This window comes from Mustela nivalis (genome assembly GCF_964662115.1).
Source record: "Mustela nivalis genome assembly, chromosome: 5".
Classification (NCBI taxonomy): Eukaryota; Metazoa; Chordata; class Mammalia; order Carnivora; family Mustelidae; genus Mustela; species Mustela nivalis.
In genome coordinates this window covers 2,695,730-2,717,688 of record NC_139024.1, presented here as the reverse complement: position 1 = coordinate 2,717,688, position 21,959 = coordinate 2,695,730, and the positions used below count along the sequence as shown (strand labels likewise).

Genomic DNA, 21,959 nt, shown 5'->3' with positions numbered 1-21,959 from the left:
CTGCAGTGCCAGCCTCGGTGTTGGGTCCACAGCGCAGTCTGTGGGAACGCTGGGCGCCGTGTTTACTGATGGAGAAAAGTCAGAAGGTGCCCAAGACAAAACGTCCAAGATTAAAAAGTCAAACTGGGTAGGTAGGTGCCGATACTAGAAATGAAAACAGTAAATGGCCGAGTTGCCTCGTTTAGCCCGAAGTCATCAGTCGGGACAGACACGGATAGGGACGGAGACAGGAGCGCGCCTGAAGCAGGCTCCTGGCCAGTGCGGAGCCCGACGCGGGGCTCACCCCACAGTCCCAAGACCACGACCTGGGCCGAAACCAAGAGTGAGACGCCAAACCAATGGAGCCGCCCTGGCGCCCCGGGTTTTCTTCCTTTAAATAGAAGCTCATTCTAGTTGTAAAAGTCACCTTAAACACACTACCCAAACCCGTGTTAACTGGATTTCAGTAAACAACTTTCTAGTCCTGCCTAAAAAGAAAAAAAATTTTTTAATGTAATTAAATGGGGGCGCCTGGGTGGCTCAGTGGATTAAGCCTCTGCCTTTAGCTCAGGTCATGATCCCAGGTCCTGGGATGGAGCCCCGCACTGGGCCCCCAGCTCAGCGGGGAGCCTGCTCCTCCCTCTCCCTGCAGCTCTCCCTCCTTGTGCGCTCGCTCTCTCTCTCTCTCTGTGTCAAATAAATAAATAAATAAAATCTTAAGGGAAAAAAAAATATATGATTAAAAGTTTTTTCTCTAGCTAGGACTGGCGGGGGAGGTGGGGAGAATTAGCTATAAAAAATAAACACAAGGGGCGCCTGGGTGGCTCAGTGGGTTGGTTAAGCCTGGGATCAAGCCCCGCATCGGGCTCTCTGCTCAGCCGGGAGTCTGCTTCCCTTCCTCTCTCTCTCTGCCTGCCTCTCCGCCTACTTGTGATCTCTGTCTGTCAAATAAATAAATAAAATCTTAAAAAAAAAAAAAACCAACAACAAAAAAACACAAAAAGCAGAATCACCCAAGTTGGTAAAACTGCATTAAATCTATGAAAATTCATGAGTCTATATTTATGCTCAAAAAAGAAAAAGCAAAAGGTAAAAAAAAAAGGTAAGAAAAAGCAAGCCACAGTAATCCCTTGCACATGAAACAGCTTTTGCAGCAATCCCGTGCTTGTGAAATGCAGCGGAAGGGGAGAGAACCGGGCAGGTGTGTCCCGCGCCCCTGTGGGGCTGCGTCTGTGTGTGACGTGAGTGGCCCTGGTGATGGGAAGCTGCACTTGCTGGCAGGGGTCAGGGGCTGGGAAGCCAACAAAAGACCCCACGGTCCCAGAACCGCTAGTTCCGGTGGGGCGGGCCCGTGGGGGCTGGTATGCTCATGTCTGCTGCAGGCAGACGGGCTTTCAGGGTTAGGGGAGCTGTGAGGGCAGGTTCACAGGGAGGATCCTGGGCCCGTGGGCTGCCGGACGTGGCTGGCTCTGCCCCACGGTGAGGCAGATCGGACTCTCCTAGTAAAGCTTCTGGAACGCAGCTGTCAGTAGCTCGTCCTCGTGCAATGTTTCTGTCGCTCTGGTTACATTCACCAAAACCGAGCCTGAACCCTGGGAGTCCGGTGAGACAGCCTGGCTGAGGTCCCCGAATGAGGACGAGGACGGCCACTTCCCACGCAAACCCCTCCCACCATGGTCGGCTCTCCTCTCGAGGCCCAGGGCTCCAGCGCCAGTCACCAGGGCTTTGCTTTCGATCACCTGGTCTCCCCGCTTGCCTCCCTCTAGAGCTGGAAAGGGAGCTCATCTTCAAGGCCACCAAATGACTTCTAAGTAACGTGACCTCATGGGGACACGTGGGGACCTCACATCTAAGGCCTGGTGCTTCCTACCTCACTAGCCTGTAAACACCCCATCCAGAAGGATCCGGAAAACCTCTGCTGAGCCAAGCTGCAGGGGTAAAAGGTTGGGGAGCGACTGAGAGCAACAGCCAGGCCTCCCCCTACCGGGCGCCTGGGACGTGCGCGGCAGTGCTGAGCCGGGCTGAGCCGCGTGAGGGCAGATTAGGAAACAAAAGGCCGTTGATTCTCTGGTTTCCTCACTCTGGCCACCATAGCCAAGTGCAGCCCGGGCCAGGACTCCTGCTGTCTTGTGCCGACAGGCCATATTCTACAGGAAGCACTGGTCGATGGTCACCTCCGCCCCACGAGGCTATCACAACAAGAAACGAGACGTCCGTGGAGCTGAAGCCACGAGTGCACTGACCTCGCCGGCTCATGCCGACCTCACCGGCTTGTGCTGACCTCACCTTGGGAGCTGGACACAGCGCGCCTGTGTCCTCACCGTCTTTGCTATCGGAAACTAAAGCGATTCTGAGTCTCGGCTGTAAAGAGAACACTCTATGTCTTACTGGGCTTCTCCAGGTAAGCCCAGTTGTGCCTCAAGCCAACCTCGGCCTGGCATCCCAGCGGTGGAGCGAGGACCCCTCTGCGGCCGGCCCCCTGTGGCTGCTGCGTTCACGGCCCAAGTGGGGCTGTGGCCTGCCCTCTGGGGGGCTAAGGCTGGGAAAGGGCCGGAGCGCACCAACGTCGTGGAGGGCACTGCCCCGAGTGCAGAGCGGACGCCTCCCTTTGTGACCGCACCCGGCCCTGGCGAGCCAGCCTTTGCCAGGTCCTGGGAGGAAAGCGTAACAGCAGGAGCTGCCCTGGGCCTGAGTCCTGGGTGCGGGGAGAGGCGCGCAGCTCACCCACGGGCTTCTCTCGACGAGGCCAGGACCTGGGGGCCGAAGACCCCGTTGTTGGGAGGAGGCTTTTGGCCAATGGTTATACACGAAAACCACAGGAACCCGCTCTACAGACTCGCACACGGGTGCTGATGCTGGGGAGCCCAGGGAGCGAGTATGGGAACGCCCCGCACCTTCTTACTGCCCCCCCCCCCCCCCCCCCCCCGCCGTAAGCACTTCCTCCTCGTGCCTTCTCAGCTCACCCGCTCCCTCGCCTCGGCTCTGCGCAGAGAAGGCTGCGGCTTGCGAACTTTGGACGCTCGCAGGGAGCCGGGGACAAGATCAGTGTCCGGTGTGGGCCCCTTGCTCCTTCCTCAGCTCCCACGGGGGTGTGGGCACTCCGTCCTTGTCCTCCGCCTCCGCACACACTTTCCTCCCGAGAGCTTGTCCGGGTTCCCCTGCAGGTCTCCCGCTCACCCCGGAGCCTGCTGGAGAGAAGTGACCTTGTGGGCCGCATACTTTCTCGTGATGTGTACAGGAGAGGCCCACTGAGGCAGCCTGTGGCCTGCACACTCACGTCACTGGGGCCCTTCCTGCTCTACTGTCTACACGGTCTGCACCGCGCTCCCGTGGCCCCAGAGAGGGGAGAGAGGCCCTCGCGCCCCCGCAGCGTGCGCGTGCCGGGCAGAGGCGGCTCTTCCACACTGATGAGAGAAGAATCCCAAACCACCAAAGCCGCGCGATCTGGCGTGGGAGCAGGGACGCGAGCAAAGGCCAGGAAGGTCTGAGCAGGTCCCTTCGACGCCCCTGTACAGTCTGGGTCTCTGACAAGCAACGGTACTTGAGTGAGGGTCGAAGGTGCTTTGTGAACTCCGGGAGGCCGGTCTAGCCTCTCCCCCGCCCGCGCCCCCCAGGCCCGCTGCGCGGCCACGAGCCTGAGGCACCAGGACGCATGCGGCGTCCCAGCGCAGCCGCCGGCCCACAAACGGGAGGCAGCACCTGTCCTCCTGCACCCCAGGCCTGTGTGGAGCGGGGCACGAGAGAGATGAAAACGAGAGACGAAAACGCTGTGTGAACAGCGTCACACCTGTAAAACGAAAGAAGTGACAGGAGAGAACCGACCAGGAGGGCGCACGCTCTGCCCACTTCTGCCCGCCGCCTCCGCGCGAGGCCACCCTTGCCACAGCGGACAGTCGGCGGTGCAACCGAGCCTGCCCGGCGAAGTAAGGGGACTATCAAAGCTCTCACAGCCCTGTGAGCACACACATGGCGGCAGCCTTCGTCACGGGCCCCTCCTACCAGGTGTCCGTGCACACAGTGCCCGGACGGCCGGCGCCGGGCTGCGGCTCAGTTCCCACGCCAGCTGCTCGGGCAGGCGTGGGGGGCCGCACTGGGGGCCGCGGTATTGGGTTTGCCCCGAGGGTGATGGGCGGCGTGTCCTAGAGGCTGGCCCTCCAGCCATGGGGACACCTTCCCAGGAGCTCCAGGCTCTCGTCCACAACGGTCTTCGCAGGGACATTACAGTTTCGCAGTTTCTCAACACACCAAGACACAGAGTCATACTCGTTTGATGAGTATTTAAATCATTTATTGCCATTAAGTTCCAGCACTTGTGGAGGCATGCCGCATGGAAGCAGAGACACGCTCTCGACCACTAGCAGGGACAGGGCCCGTGGCCAGCGTCGGTGTCTAAAAATCCCAATTTCCTCTCTTCAGTTACTCATTAAGTAAATTCTACCAAGTAATATATGCATTACTGCAGATAAAACCATCACACGAACTCTTCATGAAGAGAAGGATATTCAGGGTGTGTAAGGCAGCAGAGAGTTGTTTTAGGGACTCTCAGCTATTTCTAGAAAAACTGGTTAGTAAAAATAGCATTCAGCTTATTTCCTCAGCAAGACTATTCTGAGGATGGAATCCGTGACTCAGCGACACCGGCAAGGCTGTCCCTCCACACCCCGGCTTCTCCTCTCCCGCTGGTAGGCTTATGCCTTTTTACTCATCCTGGAAATAAACACAAAGAAAGATCCAATGAGAAACAAATGTCACTGCCCGGCTCCAAGACCTTGGGTGGCATCAGGAAGACACCTTCGCATTTATTTCAACTTCTCGTTTTATAAAAACAGTAACGTTCCATCTCCTGTTAATCTGCGCTGCACTCACTGACCAATCAGTTTTAAATTCAGCAGCACATTTTTTCCCCTTTCCAACGGCACATTTTTACTCAGAATCCAGTTCCCCAACTGCTAACATGATCTCTGCACACGCACACTCACCGCCGGTTCAAGATTTAAGTTTCATTCTCCCCAACTGCCCAAACCGTGTGACGGTGCCGGGAGCTGCTTACTCGTACTTGATGAGGCGTCCTCCCTGAACGAGCTGCGCTACCTCGTTGGTGGCGTGGCAGGCGAACAGGAGCCAGTTTCGAGGCTGCACCTTGTAGGCGAATCTCATGAAGGTCAGCGAGTAGCAACAGAGGGCTGCCGGGACAGCAAAGCCAGGCGTGACTCACAGTCCAGCAGACTCCGAGCTGCTGTGATCACAGATCGGCGGCCCAATCGCCTTCACCAGAAAGCGAATCTCTTTGCTACAACCTTCCACAGACAACACACGCTGTTGCTTACACGCTCCCGCGACTGGGGAGCGCGCCCTGTGAATCCCTCTGCCGTGGGGGTTTTCCGTTAACAAACACTACAGGCACGCGTTTGTTAGCTACCGCGCCTGTGGGCTCTAGCTGCTTTTTCTGCTCCCCCAGAGCTGTTCCCAACCCACCGTCTGAAACAACTGCTGCTTAATCCCCACAACAAGATTTTTAAGGTCAAATATCAGGATTTCAAATAAACTTAAGGGCACTTCTTCCAAGTAAAGTTCAAGAGGACACATTCTGCAGCTGCGTGGACTAGATCTGGAAGGCACACAGGACCTTGACACGTCCTGGGCGCGTATTTCTGAACAGCCCTGTTTCTCCGTCCCCGGAGCAAGCAGCACCGTGCAGGCCACCGTGCCTGCGCGTTACTTTCCGAGAGTGGCCGCGGCACCGCAGCTACAGCTGAAGAGCACACCCAGGAGCCTGTGACCCTGTAATTCCACGCGGTCAAGTCCTCCCCGTTATTCAAATCTGTGTCCTTACCAAACGTCATCCGCCCACTGATAATCTCTGGAGACTTTTTCATGTCATTGATGGCAGCAATGGGAAGACCCCAGTTGGCGACAGGGCCCCAGAAATGCTACAAAATGAGAGGAGAAGGAGACGGGTAAGGGGGCGGGAAGAGGAGGGGCGGGCTCCTTCCCGAACACCAGGAGCGACGCTGTGCGGGAACCTGACCTTCACGTGCAGGTGTACTGGTCAACGGCCGGCCGGCGAACGGCCGAGCACGGACTGTGCAAGGGTTTGCCCGGACTCGGCGGCTCTTCCTGGGTGAGCCCCGCGTCAGAAAGGAGCTGGCTGATCACCAAGGCCCCCGCCAGCTTCCAGATTACCTCGAGGTAATCTCCGTCTCACTCAGAGAACTTTAGATCAGATTAACTTCTTACCCAGTTCCCGCTGGCCACCACTTAAATCTCCTTACAACTATTCTCGGTAATATTATGTTTAAATCTCAAAAAACCTTTTTCAAATTTTCATTAAGATATTTGTCAAAATCTCTCCTAACACCGATCCTAGATTGGAGATCATTTCTGAAGAAAGCATCTGTGAAGGGGAGAAGTGGCTTCCCAGCCTCTACGAGCTACATAGTTAGATCAGAGAGCTCGGAACCCCAGGGATACTAAGAAATTAAGACTGGAAGGTACTTTCAGAGTCACAGCAACAACCTATGTTTAGAGAAGTCTCAGTGGATTTTCACACTGTGATGGCAGCTGTCCCAGGACAGCAAAGCGATGTCACCCTAAGGCCATGTAAGTCAATATCACGCTGTCAACGGCAGTGACAGCCAATCGATTTACGTTCTGAAGGTGAACCGAGTTCAGTGGCTTTTCCCATTAAACGAAAAAGGCTTTCATTAATGTACAATTTTCAATACTTGAACGTATGAAAGAAACCACTCCTTGTTGGCCCACCCCCCTTTTTAGTGATCGGGCCATTCATCAGCGGCCCACTCCTGCCGTCAGGGCATTTCAGGCAAATTCAGACTGCTGAGTGCTTTTCTAACTTTGACCAGCACCGACCAGGAGTCAGGAGTATCCGAAATTTCATGTAGAAGTAGGAAACAAGGGAAATGCAAGAAAAGCGACAATTACGTCTGGCCTAACAGGAGAATATTCTGACGCGCTTACTTAACGCGCTGCACTGGAAGCAAGAGGCCCAGGCCGCAAGGAGGTGCAAAGCGTCAGAGCTCCCAGGCCCGCACACAAGGTATGACCTCGTGCATCAGACACAGCTGGTGTGAGGAATCTCGAAGGTTCTGGGGCTGGGGGCGGGTTGGGGGGGCGCTAATCAGTCCTCTTGTCTCCGGACATTATCTGAGGGAGACTCATGTGCTGGAACTGTAATTTCTTACACCTGGACACGGAGTGGCTGCTCCCCACCCCCCACCAGAGCTCTGGAGAGGTCTGGAGTGGGAGGGTGCATCCCACACCTCTGCTCTGTGCGTTGGTGCCAACATCTACCTTCTCGCGCACAGAGCTGGCGCTGGAACAGAGCCTGGAGAGTTTCTCCATGACCAGGCACAAAGGCGTCTCTGTCCACAGCTGGGGCCAAGGAGCAGGACCATGGCAGGATCTGGCACCTCAAGCAGCCCTGGGGGGCTTGGTTCACATGGTGGTATTCTAGGTTCTAGTTTGAGGCCTGTGACGTGTGAACAGAGCTCAGCAAGTTAGGGGAGATACACACACTTGTGATGATAAACCCTGAGATACACCTGAAGCGGGTTTCTTAAAAAGTTCACAAAAGGTAAAAATGATCTCAAACAACAGTGTACGGAAAGAGGCGACTGTAGAACATGAAGAATTCCTCCTTTCTACCGACTGCAAGCTGGAGTTCGCGCGTCCCTGTTCGGAAACATGGGTTTGGTCCAGCTCAGCAGCCGGTGCACTGGTCCTGCCGGGAGTGAGCGCCCAGAGTGGACGAGAGCCCGCAAGGGGCCCCTGGGAGAGCCGCCAGCCACGGCGGCTGCGTCCACTAGCGCAAGCAAAGGAAGCCAGGCCTGCTGTCCGTAAGTCTGGGAGCGCACAAAGTCTGCAAGAGCCTAAAATAAAGTAGAGCAGTTCTCTTACCGTGCTATTTTGTGAGGCGTCCCCAAGGTTCAGACGGGAGAGATGTGGGGGGAAAAAAGAAAAGATTAGATGTTTTGGAAGATCACGGCTCTATCAGGCTACTTCAACCTCACACGTGTGTTCAAGTTTCAGCAGCCAAACGACCAGCTGAGCCGCACACATTCCTAACAACAGCTCTGACCCAGCAAAACGAAACCTCTCTTTACCAAGACAAGCGTAAGCCTGAGAGGGAAGCTGTCCCATGGAAATATAATGCAAGTGACTACCACGAGCCACATATGTCATTTCACAATTTCTAGAAGCCACATTAAAAGTAAAAAGAAACTACAGAATTGTGTTAGCTTATTCTAACCTGTCAAAAATAATTTAATTTGAACTGGTGCTCAACTAAAGCTTAGCAATGTGGCATTTCACATTCTGTCTTTGTACTAGGTGTCTGAGGTCTGGTGTACTGACATCTGCGGCACGTGTCATTCGGCCTGGCCACGGGATGGCGCTCTGCTGCCCTCTGCGGCTCACGGCGGCTACGCTCGGTGCAGGCTGGCGGGGCGCTCCTCTGGAAATGACCAGCTAGCGAGAGCACAGAGCTGCAGAACTCGAGGAACGCGGAGCCGTCACCATTTTGGCTAACAGGTTATCAACAGAACGAGAACCCCTAAAAACAGGTATATAATTTTACATTTTGTTCATTTCTAAGACTCTGGAACCTCAAACAGTGCCTGGCATTTTATAAGCATTCAGCACGTCTTCGTTGAATGAATGAAAGAATAGTAAAAACTTAGGACATTGTGTTCTTCTGAATGTTAAACTTGGTACCATTCAAAAATGCATCAAAAATTTTATGATGAATTACTTCTATTTCTGAAATGGCAATTCTTTTTGCAGGATATAGCTTGTTTTTTCCAAATAAACTGATTTTGTACAAAATCTTAAAAGTTTAGGTACTGAGTTAATGAAATAAAATGATAAAATCTTTTATAAACACACATCCAATGGCTCTTTTCTCACCATTTTGACTTAGAGATCAAGAAGGTTCTAATTGCCAGCATGAAAATGTCCACTGACAATGCTAATATAGTAATATTCTTCAAATAGTTTCTATTACGAAATACAAGAAGCCTAGAAAGAGCCTTCCGAGGTTAAGTGAATTTTTAGAACAGATTATTTTTCAACTGTGGTAAGAGATCATGTTACCAAGACTATCTCATACGAAGTCCAAACCGAGCAGGGTGCTTTGCAGCAGAAGTTGGGGATTGCCCTACAGGATCCCACAGCGTAATCTAGTAGACTGTGGACCACACTCACCAGCAGGGTCACTACTCTTTGCTGTTGTCAGTTTCAAAGGTAAAATTTAGTGATTTATCAGTTGCATGAAGCACCCTGTGCTCATCACATCACTTAACCTCCTTCATGCCCATCACCCAGTTACCTCATCCCCCAAACCCTTCCCCTGTGGTAACCCTCAGTTGGTTCCCTATAATAAAGAGTCTCTTATGGTTTGTCTCCTTCTCTATTTTCATCTTTCATTATTTTTCCTTCCCTTCTTCTATGTTCATGTTTTGTTTCTTAAAGTCCACATGAGTGAAATCATAGTCTTTGCTTTCTCTGACTGGCTTATATTTCGCTTAGCATAATACACTCTAGTTCCATCCATGTCATCCCAAAAGATGAGATTTCATTCTTCTTGATAGCTAAGTAATATTCCATTGTGTATATATACACAGCACCATTCATCTTCTTTATCTATTCATCTATCGATGGACATCATCTGGGCTCTTGTGGACATCACTGCTATAAACATTGGGGTGCAGGTGTCCCTTCAGATCACTGTGTTTGTATCCTTTGGATAAATACCCAGTAGTGCAATTACTGGGTCACTGAGTAGCTCTGTTTTTAACTTTTTGAGGAACCTCCATACTATTCTCCAGAGTGGCTGCACCAGCTTGCATTGGGTCATTGGGCAGCTGTTTTTATCTTTTTGAGGAACCTCCATACTATTCTCCAGAGTGGCTGCACCAGCTTGCATTCCCACCAACAGTGCAGGAGGGTTCCCCTTTCTCTGCATCCTCACCAACATCACCACGTCAGGAAACAACTTGTTAATTTTAGTCATTTGACTGGTGTGAGGTGGTTATCTCACCATGGTTTTGATCTGTATTTCCTTGATGCCGACTGATGTTGAGCATTTTTTCATGTGTCTGTTGGCCATTTGTATGTCCTCTTTGGACAAATGTCTGTTCACGTCTTCTGCCCATTCCTTGACTAGAGATTTTTTTTTTTCCTAGTCTCACTATTCTTAAAGCATCTTTGTTCAAGATCTGAACAAAGAACCAGATTTAATTAGCTATAAATTACCAGTGGCACATTTCTGCCATGAAAATACTTTAAAAGATGTAGTTTTAAAAATCTAAAATGTCAACTTGGAGATAATTTGGTTTTCAATTCAGGACTCTGAATTGAAATGCTACCCTATTTTACAGCATGAAAATGCTTAACAAAAAAAGCTTACACAAAAAAAGCTTATCTTCCAACCAAGAATATCCTACCCAGCTAAGTTACCATTCAGAATAGAAGGCAAGAGAATTTTCCAGACAAGCAAGAGCTAAAGAAGTTCATTACCATTAAATTAGCCTTATAAGTAACATGTTATTTGGTAATAAGAACATACACAAAAGAATAAATCTCACTGGAGAAATAAATATATAGTAAAGGTAAGTCAAATAACTACTTATAAAGCTAGTATGAAGGTTAAAAGACAAAAGTAGCAAAAATAACAATGATTACAGTAATTAGTTAAGGAACAAGATAAAAAGACATAAAATATATCAAAAATATAAATTAAGGGGGAGGGGTGCTGAGCTTTAGAATGAGATCAAACTTACAGTTGTTATCAACTGAAAACTGACTGTTACAGATATAGGTTGTTATATATAAGCCTCATGGTAACCACAGAGAAAAAACCTGGAGTAAATGACAAAAAAATAAAGAAAGGTAATTAAAACAGCAAAGGAAGACAGTGAGAGAACAGCGTAGCAGAGAACTACAAAATATCCAGAAAATAAGCAAAATGGCAAGAAGCATATACCAACACCGATTCCTTTAAATGTAAACAGACCAAATTCTTCAATCAAAAGAATAGCTGAATCAGTTAAAAAAAAAAAAAGATTCATCTATATGCTATCTACAATATGCTTTTGATATAAGAACACACACACTAAAATGAAAGGATAGAAAAAGTTTCCACACAAATGGAAACCAAAAGAATGGAGTTATCTATACTGATATCAGAAAAAATAGACTTTAAAACAAAGACTGTAATAAGAGACAAAAAAGAGTGTTACATAATGGTAAAGGGGTTAATCCAACAAGGGGACATAATAGTTGGGACACAGGAGCATCTAAATATATAAATATGTAAAGCTAATGCGCACATGCCTAAAGGGTGACACAGCCATCAACTTAATAATAGCAGAGGACTTAAATACCTTGCTTATATCAATGGATAAATCATCCAGATAGGGGCACCTGGGTAGCTCAGTAGGTTAAGCCTCTGCTTTCCACTCAGGTCATGATCTCAGGGTTCTGGGATCGAGCCCTGCATCGGGCTCTCTGCTCAGCAGGGAGCCTGCTTCCCCCTCGTTCTCTGCCTGCCTCTCTGCCTACTTGTGATCTCTCTCTCAGTCAAATAAATTAATAAAATATTTTTTAAAAATCCAGATAAAATTGACCAGAACATTGGCCTTCACTGACAAGTTAGACCACCTGAAGGTAACAGATACATATAAAGAACACTTCATCCAAAAGCAACAAAATATATATTCTTCTTAAGTGCACATGAACATTTTCCAAGACAGATCATATTTTAGGTCACAAAACAAGTCTTAATAAATCTAAGATTGAAATCCAGCATCTTTTCCAACCATCATGATATGAAACTAGAAATTAATTACATGAAGAAAGCTAGAAAACTCATAAATATATGGAGATTAAACATGCTACTGAGTAACTGATAGGTCAAAGAAGAAATAAAAAATGTCTTGAGACAATCAAAGATGGAAATTTATCATACCAAAATTTAAGGGCTGCAGCAAAAGCAGTTCTACAAAAGAAGCTAAAAGCAGTAAAAGCCTACTTCCAGAAACAAGAAAAGTCTCAAACAACCTAACATACTTCGAGGAACTATAAAAAGAACAAAAGAAGCCCCAAGTTACTGGGGTTATTTTGAAGAAAATAACAAAGATTAGAGCAGAAATAAATGAAATTGGAACCAAAAAAGAGCCAGACACATCAAGAAAAAAAGAGGGAACTCCAATAAAACCAAAATGAAAGAAATACTAGAAGTGATACCACGGCAATACAAAGGACTGTAAGAGACTACTATGAGTAATTGTACACCAACAAACTAGACAACCCAGAAGAAATGGATGAATTCCTAGAAACACAGAACCTACCAAGACTGAATCATGATAAAACAGAAAATCTGAACAGATTACTAGTGAAGGGGCTGAAATCAGTGATCAAAAATCTCCCCACAAACAGAAGTCAGGACCACAGAGCTTCCCGAGTGAACTCTACCAAATATTCAAAGAAGAATCGATACCAATCCCTTTCAAACACTTCCAGAAGCTAGAAGAGGGGAGAACTCTTAGAAAACCATTTTCCAAGGCCAGCACCGCCCTGATACCGAAGAGAAACAAGGGTGCCATACAAAAAGGAAAATTACAAGCCAATATCCCTGATGAACACAGATGCAAAAATCCTCAAATACGAGCAAACGAACTCAACAATACATTAGAAGGAGCATCCACTCTGATCAGTGAGATTTATCCCCGGGCGTCTAGGATGGTTTGGCATCCACGCCTCAGTGTGCTATATTCCACACTACACCACATCAACAAAATGAAGCCCACAAAAAATATGAGCATCTCAACAGATGAAGGAAGAAAAATTGACAAAACTGAATACCCATTTATGATACTAACTCTCAATAAAGGAGAAAGAAAGACTGCACTGATAAAACAGCAACTGGACATAATAAAGACACATAAAAAAGCACACAGCTCACACCACACTCAACGGTGAGAAGCTGAAAGCTATTCCTCTAAGGCTGGGAACAAGGATGTCTACTCTCACCACTTTTATTCCACATAGTACTGGATGTCCCAGCCAGAGCAATTAGGGAAGAAAAAGAAAGGACACTGAAATTAGAAAGAAACTAAAACCATCACTATTTGTGGGGCCCCTGGTGGGCTCAGTGGGTAGAGCACATGACGTTTGATCTTGACCTTGGGAGTTCCAGCCCCATGTTGGGTGTAGGAGATTACTTAAAAATAAAATCTTTAAGGAGCACTAGGTCCTCAGTTGTTTAAGTGCCTCTTGATTTTGCCTCAGGTCATGATCTCAGGGTCGTGAAACTGAACCTGGAGAAGGGCTCCACGCTCAGCAGGGACTCTGCTTAAGGTTCTCCTCCCCTCCCCTCTGCCCCTCACCCTGCTCCTGTGCTCCTTCTCGGGTAAATAAATCTTAAAAAAAAAAAAAAAAAAAAGATCTTGGGGGGGAAACTGTTACTATTTATGGTTAATGTGTTATAAAGTAGAGCCTCGGAGACTCCACCAAAAAATGCTACACAAATTTAGTAAAATTACAGATTATAAATCACTATACAGAAATCTGTTGTTTCTTTACAATAATAAACTATCAGAAAGAAATTGAGAAAATAATCCATTTATAATTGCATCAAAAAAATAAAATACCTAGAAATAAATTTAATCAAGGAAGTGAAAGACCTGTATGTTGAAAACTATAAGATATTAACCAAAAAAAAAAAAAAAAAAAAAAAAAAACTAAAGATGACACAAGGAAACACAAAGCCATTCCATGCTCAGGGATGGAAGAACTAATATTGTTAAAATATTCATACTACCCAGCAACAGAGTCAATGAAACCGCTATCAAAATCCCAATGGCATTTTTCACAGAAATAGAACAATCCTAAAATTTGCATGGAATCATAAAAGACCTTGAACAGGCAAAGCAATTTTGAAAAAGAACAAAGCTGGAGGCATCAGGCTTCCTGATTTCAATCTATATAACAAAGATGTAGAATTAAAACTGTAGTACTGGCATAAAAATGGACATAGCTCGGGGCGCCTGGGTGGCTCAGTGGGTTAAGCCTCTGCCTTCAGCTCAGGTCATGCTCTCAGGGTCCTGGGATGGAGCCCCAGTGCCGGGCTTTCTGCTCAGAGGGGAGCCTGCTTCCTCCCCCCAGCCGTCCCGCCGCCACCTGCCCCTCTGCCTACTTGTGATCTCTCGCTCTCTGTCAAATAAATAAAATTTTTAAAAAAGTTAAAAGTTAAGTGTTTGTCGCTCTCGCCAGCAAGAACGAGCCGGAGACACGGAGTGACAAGCCTGCGAATCTTTATCGTTCTCCCTCACCCGGATGTTGACCCTATTTATACCCCCTCTCCTCCCATCAGCAGGCTGTACCCCGGAAAGGGAGCTGACCAACACTTAGCATGATAAAAGGCACGCAGTGTCCTCGGGCTTCCTGTTCTGGGCTTCCTGTTCTGGGCGTAGCCGATCGTCGTTCAGGTGGTTCGCAGGTGACCTGCCTGGCCGCAGGCACCATGTTGCGTATTATGTACGTAGCTGCCCCCGACAAGTGTTGGCAAAGACGGGCATGTCAACTGGTGTGCACTATTGGTGGGAATGTCACTGGTGTGGCCACTGTGGGACACAGTACGGAAGTCCCTCAAAAACCTAACCCGTAAGTCAGTATGACCCCAAATTCCCCTTCTGGGTATTTGAAGAAAGCTAAGACACTAATTTGAAAAGATATATACACCCCCTGTTCACTGAGGCATTATTTACAACAGCCAAGATAGGAAAACCATCTCACTGGCCCCGACGGATGGATAAAGAAGCTGTAGTACGTGTATACAAGAGTATTACTGAGCCGTAAAGAACGAATCGGACCATTTGCAACAATGAGGAAGGACAACAAGAGCACTGTGCTACGTGAAGTCAGTCGGAAAAGACAAATACTGTGTGATCTCTTCTATGTGTCATCTTCAGAAACACACGCTCAGTAGGTACTGAGAACGGACGGGTGTTACCAGAGGCAGGGACTGGGCGATGGAGGAAACGGGTGAGCTGTTTTGTTAGAATTTAAATAAGTTGAAGAAAAATTCAAAAAGAATGTAATGTTGATGATTTAAAACATGATTTAATGACTGTAAAACACTCAGAGGATAGAGTCACTCTAAATACAAAACTCCACAACTCAACATTCCTTAATTCCATGTCACTTGTGCAAACCATGAACCAACTACTAACTCAGAAAATCCCAAATCCGTATTTTTGCATTTTATCAGAGCCACGCGAGTGAAAAGGTGTATGAGTATCTGTTCCAAGGAACGATAAATTTTTAAGCAACACACAAACTTCAGTTTCGGGAGAGTTATGTAAAACTGTAATAAAGAAATATCCCTGGTTTTGGGGTCCCTGGGTGGCTCAATCGGTTGAATGTCCCACTCTTGATTTCGGCTCAGGTCATCATCTCGGGGTTCTGAGAAGCCTCGAGATGGGCTCTCTGCTCAGCGCAGAGTCGGCCTGAGACCCTGTCCCTCTTCCCCCACCCCCAGGCCCCGCACCAGTGTGCACGCGTGCTCTCAAATCAATCAATCTTAAAAAAAAAAAAACCTGATTTTCTATTTGGTATGCTGCCTTTATTTACATGAAGGTTAAAACAAACAAAAAAAAAGTATAAGGGTCTTTGTTCTCGTGCTCAGTTACACCCTTAACTCTCAGGAGGAAACCGAACCTTCCTGGCAGAGGATGATGGTGGAGGTGATGGACAGCCACTGTGCGGTTCCAAACAAAACCAAACTCCCAAAACTTTTCCTTGTTTTTCTCATTAATTTGGAAGTGGCTGTTGGGTTCGAGACTTCTTCTAAGCTCATTTTTATTTTCATAATATCTCCTGAACACTGCGAATCTGAGCTTCTCATTTTCCTAGAATTACGGACAGTAACTGTTCGGTATCTCTGAAAGCACCGCTAGTCCCTGTCCCTGGTCATTTGCTTAGATAGTACGAAGGGAATCCAAGTGACAGGCTCGCAGTCTACTAACCGGACGGCGGAAACGACCTCCGGGAACTGGACGGTGCGGGCAGCAGGGCTCTCGTATGGCCAGTTCTGCTTCAACTCCATGTGCTGCATGGAGTGTCTAAAGGTCACACGGCGGGGAAGGGAAGCCGGCAGCAGGGCACCGGGAGCAGAGGGGCAGAGAGAAGAGGCACAAAGCACCTTTCACCTTACTTCTTTTTTAAAAGATGTTATTTATTTATTTATTTATTTGAATGAGAGAGAGAGAGAGAGAGAGAACGAGTTGGGGTCAGGAGCAGAGGGAGAGGGGCAAGTGGACTGTGCGTTGAGCACAGAGCCCGACAAAGGGCTCAGTCCCAGGACCCTGAGATCAGGACCTGAGCTGAAGTCAACAGTCGGACGCTTCACTGACTGAGTCACCCGAGCGCCCCGACCTTACTTCTTTTTGAAACCACTCTTGTGCACTGCTATTCTCCTCTGAACCCTAACCCGACTTCCCCGCTGTGGCTCCGTGAACTTGGTGTCCAGAGGCCTCAAGTTCGGACTAGATATCACTTCCTCGTGTGGCGAGCGAGGGCTGGCCTATCAGCCGCCTAAGGTCTGTCCCAGGGGCGCTCTTCTATCGCTCGGGAAGGGGTCCCTGTCGTCCTACGGCCACTTCTCACCTGGGTAGTAAGGAGAGATCCTTAAAGCTTTCCTGAAAACAAGGAGTTAAAATTAGAACAGCATTCCTTATTAACTAAAGACTATCCCTGGCAAACACCCCATTAATTTTGGATTTCTAAGTGTGCTGACAGACTGACGAACGTAAAATCCTCCATGATCTAGGTTCTGCTTAAGAAACCACCCTCCACACGTGCACATCCGAACACATACGTGCACGCATCCGCCCGCTCGCAGGGAGGCTCCGTCCGCAGAGCGAGCCTGCAGACCGCTGCGGGCCCCGCCACGGACGCACTCGTCCCGCCTCAACACGCACCCTTCGATCGCACTGGTCCTTCCCGACCCAAACTCAGGACAGCGAGGAATGACAGGAGCAGCAAAAGCAGAAAGAGCTATCTTCTTTTACTCCATTAAGAAGGCATATGGAGAAATAATCACACACACACACACACACACACACACACACACACACACACAAAACATAGGGGGTGCCTGTGACTCAGTCAGTCGAGCGCACGACTCTTGATCTCAGGGTCATGAGTTCGAGCCCCACATTGGGTGTGGAGATTACTTAAAAAAAAAAAAAAAAAAATCGTAGAGATCCAGGAAGTTCTTGATTTCAAGATCCTCACTAAGGTAAGAAATCCTGAGAGGAAGGGCGCCCTGGGTGGCTTAGGTGTTAAGTGTCTGCCTTCGGCTTGAGTCACGATCCCAGGGTCCAGGGATCGATCCCCGCATCAGGCCCCCTGCTTGGTGGGGATCCTGCTTCTCTCCCTCTCCCACTCCCCCTGCTTGTGTTCTCTCCTCTCTGTGTCTGTCTCTGTCAAATAAATAAATAAAAATCTTAAAAAAAAAAAAAATCGTGAGAGGGAGATGGAAGGCACCAGGAAGAGCACCAGAACCCAGGGAACGAAGCACGGATTATTACTTCTGTCAAGCACTATGCCATGTTGGCAAACAGCCACCAAAGCACAAGAGGTGAGTAACTGCCCAGGACACCGTGAAAGATCACCAGGGCTAGTGTTCTAACTCATCATTCGGGTTTCATAACACTACCGTAAACCACTTCTAGTAAAAATTGTCAGTAATTACTTGGTATTATTTAATATTAAGACCCTATTGAAGGGATCCCTGGCTGGCTCAGTTGTTAAGTGTCTGCCTTCAGCTCAGGTCATGGCCCCAGGGTCCTGGGATCGAGCCCTGCATCGGGCTGTCTGCTCGGCAGAAGTCTGCTTCTCCCTCTCCCAGGCTTGTGTTCCCTCTCTCGCTGTCTCTCTCACTGTCATAAAATTAAAAATCTTTAAAAGAAAAAAAAAACACCTATTTAGTTGTGCCCGGTTATCCTGGTAATGCCTTTTACAACTGTTTTCTTCCATGTGTGGAAGTGTGGCTCCAATCAAAGTCCACACCACGTACAGTCAGAGCCTGTTTCTGTCCTTACCTTCTGTTTCTCTGTGGAGAAAATCAACATCTCAAAATACACCCCGAGGGATGCCTGGCATTTGAGCAGGTAGAGCACAAGCTCTGCTTCTCAGGGTTATGAGCTAAAGCCTCATGTCAGGTGTAGAACACTCTTAAAAATAATTTTTTTTTTAAGATTTTGTGTATTTATTTGACAGAGAGAGAGATCACAAGTAGGCAGAGAGGTAGGCAGAGAGAGAGGGGGAAGCAGGTTCCCCACTTAGCAGAGAGCCCGATGCGGGGCTCGATCCCAGGACCCTGAGATCATGAACTGAGCCGGAGGCTGACGCTTAACCCACTGAGCCACCCAGGCGCCCCACTTAAAAATAAATTCTTAAAAAGAAAAAAATACACTCGAAAATCCACTTTAGTAAGAAAGATATTTCAACCTTACTCATAAAATGTGACTGACTCAAGTTTAAAATATCTCTATAAGATGACTTTAAATTTTTGCTAAAACATTCAACTATGTTATTAAAATAGTTTTTAAAATTCTAGAACAGGGTGCCTGGGTGACTCCGTCGTTATGCATCTGCCTTTGGCCCAGGTCATTATCCCACAGCCCCGGGATCGAGCCCCACATCAGGCTCTCTGCTCAGCAGGAAGCCTGCTTCTCCTTCTCCCACTACCCCTGCTTGTGTTCCCTCTCTTGTGCGCTTGCGCGCTCTCTCTCTCTCTCCCTCTTCCGCCCTCTCTGTGTTAAATAAATAAAATCTTTAAAAAAATTAAATAAAAAACAAAATTCTAGAACAGCTTTAGTTTAGAAGTAGCTCTAGATCCCTTCAGTAGGCTGTAAGTAAATCCGGATCTTCAGCTGGTAGGGAGTGCAAAGTCGACAGAACAAGTTACCGAGGTGAGAAGAATCATGTCTGATCCGGAAGAGGGACACAAGTAAGTTTTCTTCTTTATGCTTCATTCTGCTTCACAAAAGCACAGCAGGGCTGTGAGCCAGAAGCTTGGAAGAACACAGAGGGAAAACTTTCCTCTGGTAAGCTCTAGGAGAAAGAGTTTCTCTTTCCAGGAGAAAAAGCTTAAATAAAGAAAGATGCTGGGGTGAGGTTTGGATACAAGCCCTCAAACCACCCTCCAACACTGGCAGTGCTGGCAAGAAATCCCACTGTTCCAAGAATGGTATCGAACTCAAGCCTGGATCTCACCCCACATACCCAGTTCACAAAAGTGATTCCAGGTAAAAAATCACCAAGTTTTAGGCCTCACACTTAAGATTTTTAACTTTATCCATTAAAAGTATACAATGTTTCTGCTCTCACACAGAAAATAGCAGAGTGTAAACTGAACAGTGATTTGGAGTTTCCAAATATCTTCACATCCCTCATGCCGTTTAATGTTCTTAAGAACCCAACCAGATAAGGGATCATCATTAAACCCATGTCATAGTAACAGGTCCACTGGGATTGGACTTGCTTGTGATCCACTGGTGAGGAGCAGTTCTTCTGTCTGGGGCCCTAGCAGGCAGCTCTCTTCCTGGACACTGCAATTCTCTGCTTTTCCTCATTACTCAGAGCCTAACTCAAAGTAACACTGGAAAAAGTATGTACATACTAAGCCACATGATGTTCGTCTTAGGAAAAGAGGTTAGGCTGTATGTCAAAGTCAAAGTATTTCACGGAAAAGCCTGCCTCTCAGAAACAAATCCACTAGAAGAAAAAAGAAAAAGAAATAGAAAATAATAGTAAAAATAGTAATAGAAATAAAAAATAGGAAACCAAGCTCTCTTCCTGGAAAATACACTTAAACTATTCCTATTATTACGTAATTCCTATTATTACATTACATAACACTGCTACAAATGTTAGGTAACCATCCGTATTTTTTTAAATACGAGTAAGAGTAACTGGTTGACTCTTAATTATTCTATACAATTTTGTCCTTAGCTGCACCTAAAGACTAGGAAGACTCCAAAGCAGAAAGCATGCGAAGCAGAGGCAGTGCCCACAAGGCAGGGGAAGCTCGCCGCAGGGACGAAGCACAGATCCTCGCACTACTCCGTGCTCAGATTTCCCCAACACTGATAGGAAACTAATTTATCAGTTATCTGACCAATAGCTCCACTGCACAGCACTAAACACGGGTTCACTAAGCACAGTCCCATTCAAGTACAAAAGCTTCCCGTCTGGAAAGTCAGGAGTGAAGCTTGTTTCCAAACGCACTCCACCCACCACGTGAGCCGGCATCACCTGTCTCAGGCATCACCTGTCTCAGGCATCACCTGTCTCAGCCGCGCCGAGAGGTCAGCGTAAACAGGATCTGCCCAAAGCCCAGGCCTTTCAATCAATCCTTTTTACACGGGCAAAAATCCGGCTGCCCTCACACCGCAGCTCCGCACGGTTCCCAGACGTCTGTCTCCCCGGGCGGCAGGGCTCGCCTCCCGACACACCATTCGCTACTGAAAACACGGACAGACGGACGGACAGACGGACGAAACAGGGCCCCACCCCTCACCAGGTTTTAAACCACGACCCAGGAAAACCAGAAACCATGCCCCCAAGAGAAGCTACTCAGAACTGCTTCAAGGTCACAGCGAGCGTTCGGCAGTAACCGCCGGCGCCCCAAGGGTCGGGTGGAATCCAACCAAGTGTCCTCGGGCCTCCCACCCGCCAGTGCCCTGACACTCCGACCGGACAGAAGTCCAGCGAGAGCGAGCGCGGCCTCGGGGACACTGCGGCTCGGTCGGCAGAACAGCCGATGCACACCGGCGCCGCCTGACGCCCCTCGGCTCACACGGGTCCCGAAACCCAGAAAACCGGAGGGCGGCCGGGACGCAGCCCCGCGCTCCGCAGCAGCCCCGCAGCCCCCGCAGCCCCGCGCTCCGCAGCAGCCCCGCAGCCCCCGCAGCCCCCGCAGCCCCCACGCTCCCCCGCAGCCCCCGCGCTCCGCAGCGCCCCCCACCGGCGCCCGCCAGCCCCGCGTCCCCGCACCGCCACCGCACACCTCGGCGCGCAGCCGCGGGACCGGTGCCCCGAGCCCGGCCCGCCGCCGGGGACTTGGCGACTTCCCGCCAGGAAGCCGCGCCGGGGGCGAGGGTCCTCCCACAGCCCGGCGGCCCCCCGTCCCCGCCCGGCCACGGCCGACCCCCGCCCCACCGCCCGCCCGCCGCGCCCTTGTGACTCCGCGTCCCGGGCGGCGCGGACCCGACCTCCGGGAGCCCTCGCTGGTGCCGGGCTCCGGCCCGGGGGGCTCGTCACCTCATGAGGTAGTCCCGGAAATCCTTGCTCCGGACATAGTCCGCCGCCTTCCGCACCAGCGCGCCCGCCATGGCCGCGCCCGCGCTCCTCGGAGCCCAGTGACACCCGGCCCAGCGGACAGCGCGGACGCCGCACCCGCTCGCCGGCCCGCCTCACGACAGCCGGCTCCGCCTTACGGCCGCGCCGCGCCGCCCGGCTCTCGGCCTATGGGAGGACGCAGGGCGGGAGGCGGCGGCGCGGATTGGCTGGCTTGCGCCGCACACCGTCTCACCGCCCCTCCGCGGCTCGGGGGCGGGGCCTGATGCCGTAAAATGGCCGGAGGCGGCGGGGGATTGGTCGGCGGTCGCTTCTGGCGGGGCAGCCGCGGTGCCGCCGAGACGGTGCCCCCGCGACGGGCCGCCTCCTGCGGCGGTCCCCGCGTGTGGGGCCGCGTCCTCGCAAGGGCACCTTGGCGCGCCGGGAGCGCAGGGGTGGGGACGCGCGGCGGCGTCGCCTCGGGGCGGGAAGGCGGGAGGCTTCGGTGGTTCGGCTCTTCGCAGGCCGGTGCGGGACGGTCGGGTCCCGGGAGCTGCCTCTGGTGGGGGCGCGGGGGCCGGCGCGGTGGGCGCCGCCGACGGGGGCGGAGATCG

General features: G+C 49.6%; 1 protein-coding gene and 1 long non-coding RNA gene across 6 annotated transcripts in view; one reads left to right on the top strand and one right to left on the bottom strand.

Moving 5' to 3' along the window:
• Positions 1 to 4,540, top strand: part of LOC309864754 — a 16,030-nt gene extending 11,490 nt beyond the window's left edge. Inside the window, exon 2 of the long non-coding RNA XR_014311744.1 lies at positions 1,746 to 4,540. This is a non-coding gene — a long non-coding RNA (uncharacterized lncRNA). The remainder of the gene's footprint in view (positions 1 to 1,745) is intronic.
• MPC1 (mitochondrial pyruvate carrier 1) lies at positions 4,246 to 21,959 on the bottom strand (the record flags this gene model as incomplete). Of its 5 annotated transcripts, none has more annotated exons than XM_082730524.1 (4): positions 21,778 to 21,959; positions 5,813 to 5,909; positions 5,030 to 5,162; positions 4,246 to 4,686 (listed from the first exon to the last, which is right to left on the bottom strand). In XM_082730524.1, exons 2-4 carry the CDS (start codon positions 5,853 to 5,855, stop codon positions 4,668 to 4,670), a joined length of 195 nt encoding a protein of 64 aa, XP_082586650.1. In that variant the 5' UTR covers positions 5,856 to 5,909; positions 21,778 to 21,959. The 5 variants fall into 5 exon arrangements, with proteins under 5 accessions (XP_082586650.1, XP_082586648.1, XP_082586649.1 ...); XM_082730522.1 differs by lacking the exon at positions 21,778 to 21,959 and adding an exon at positions 21,331 to 21,488; XM_082730523.1 differs by lacking the exon at positions 21,778 to 21,959 and adding an exon at positions 10,775 to 10,798.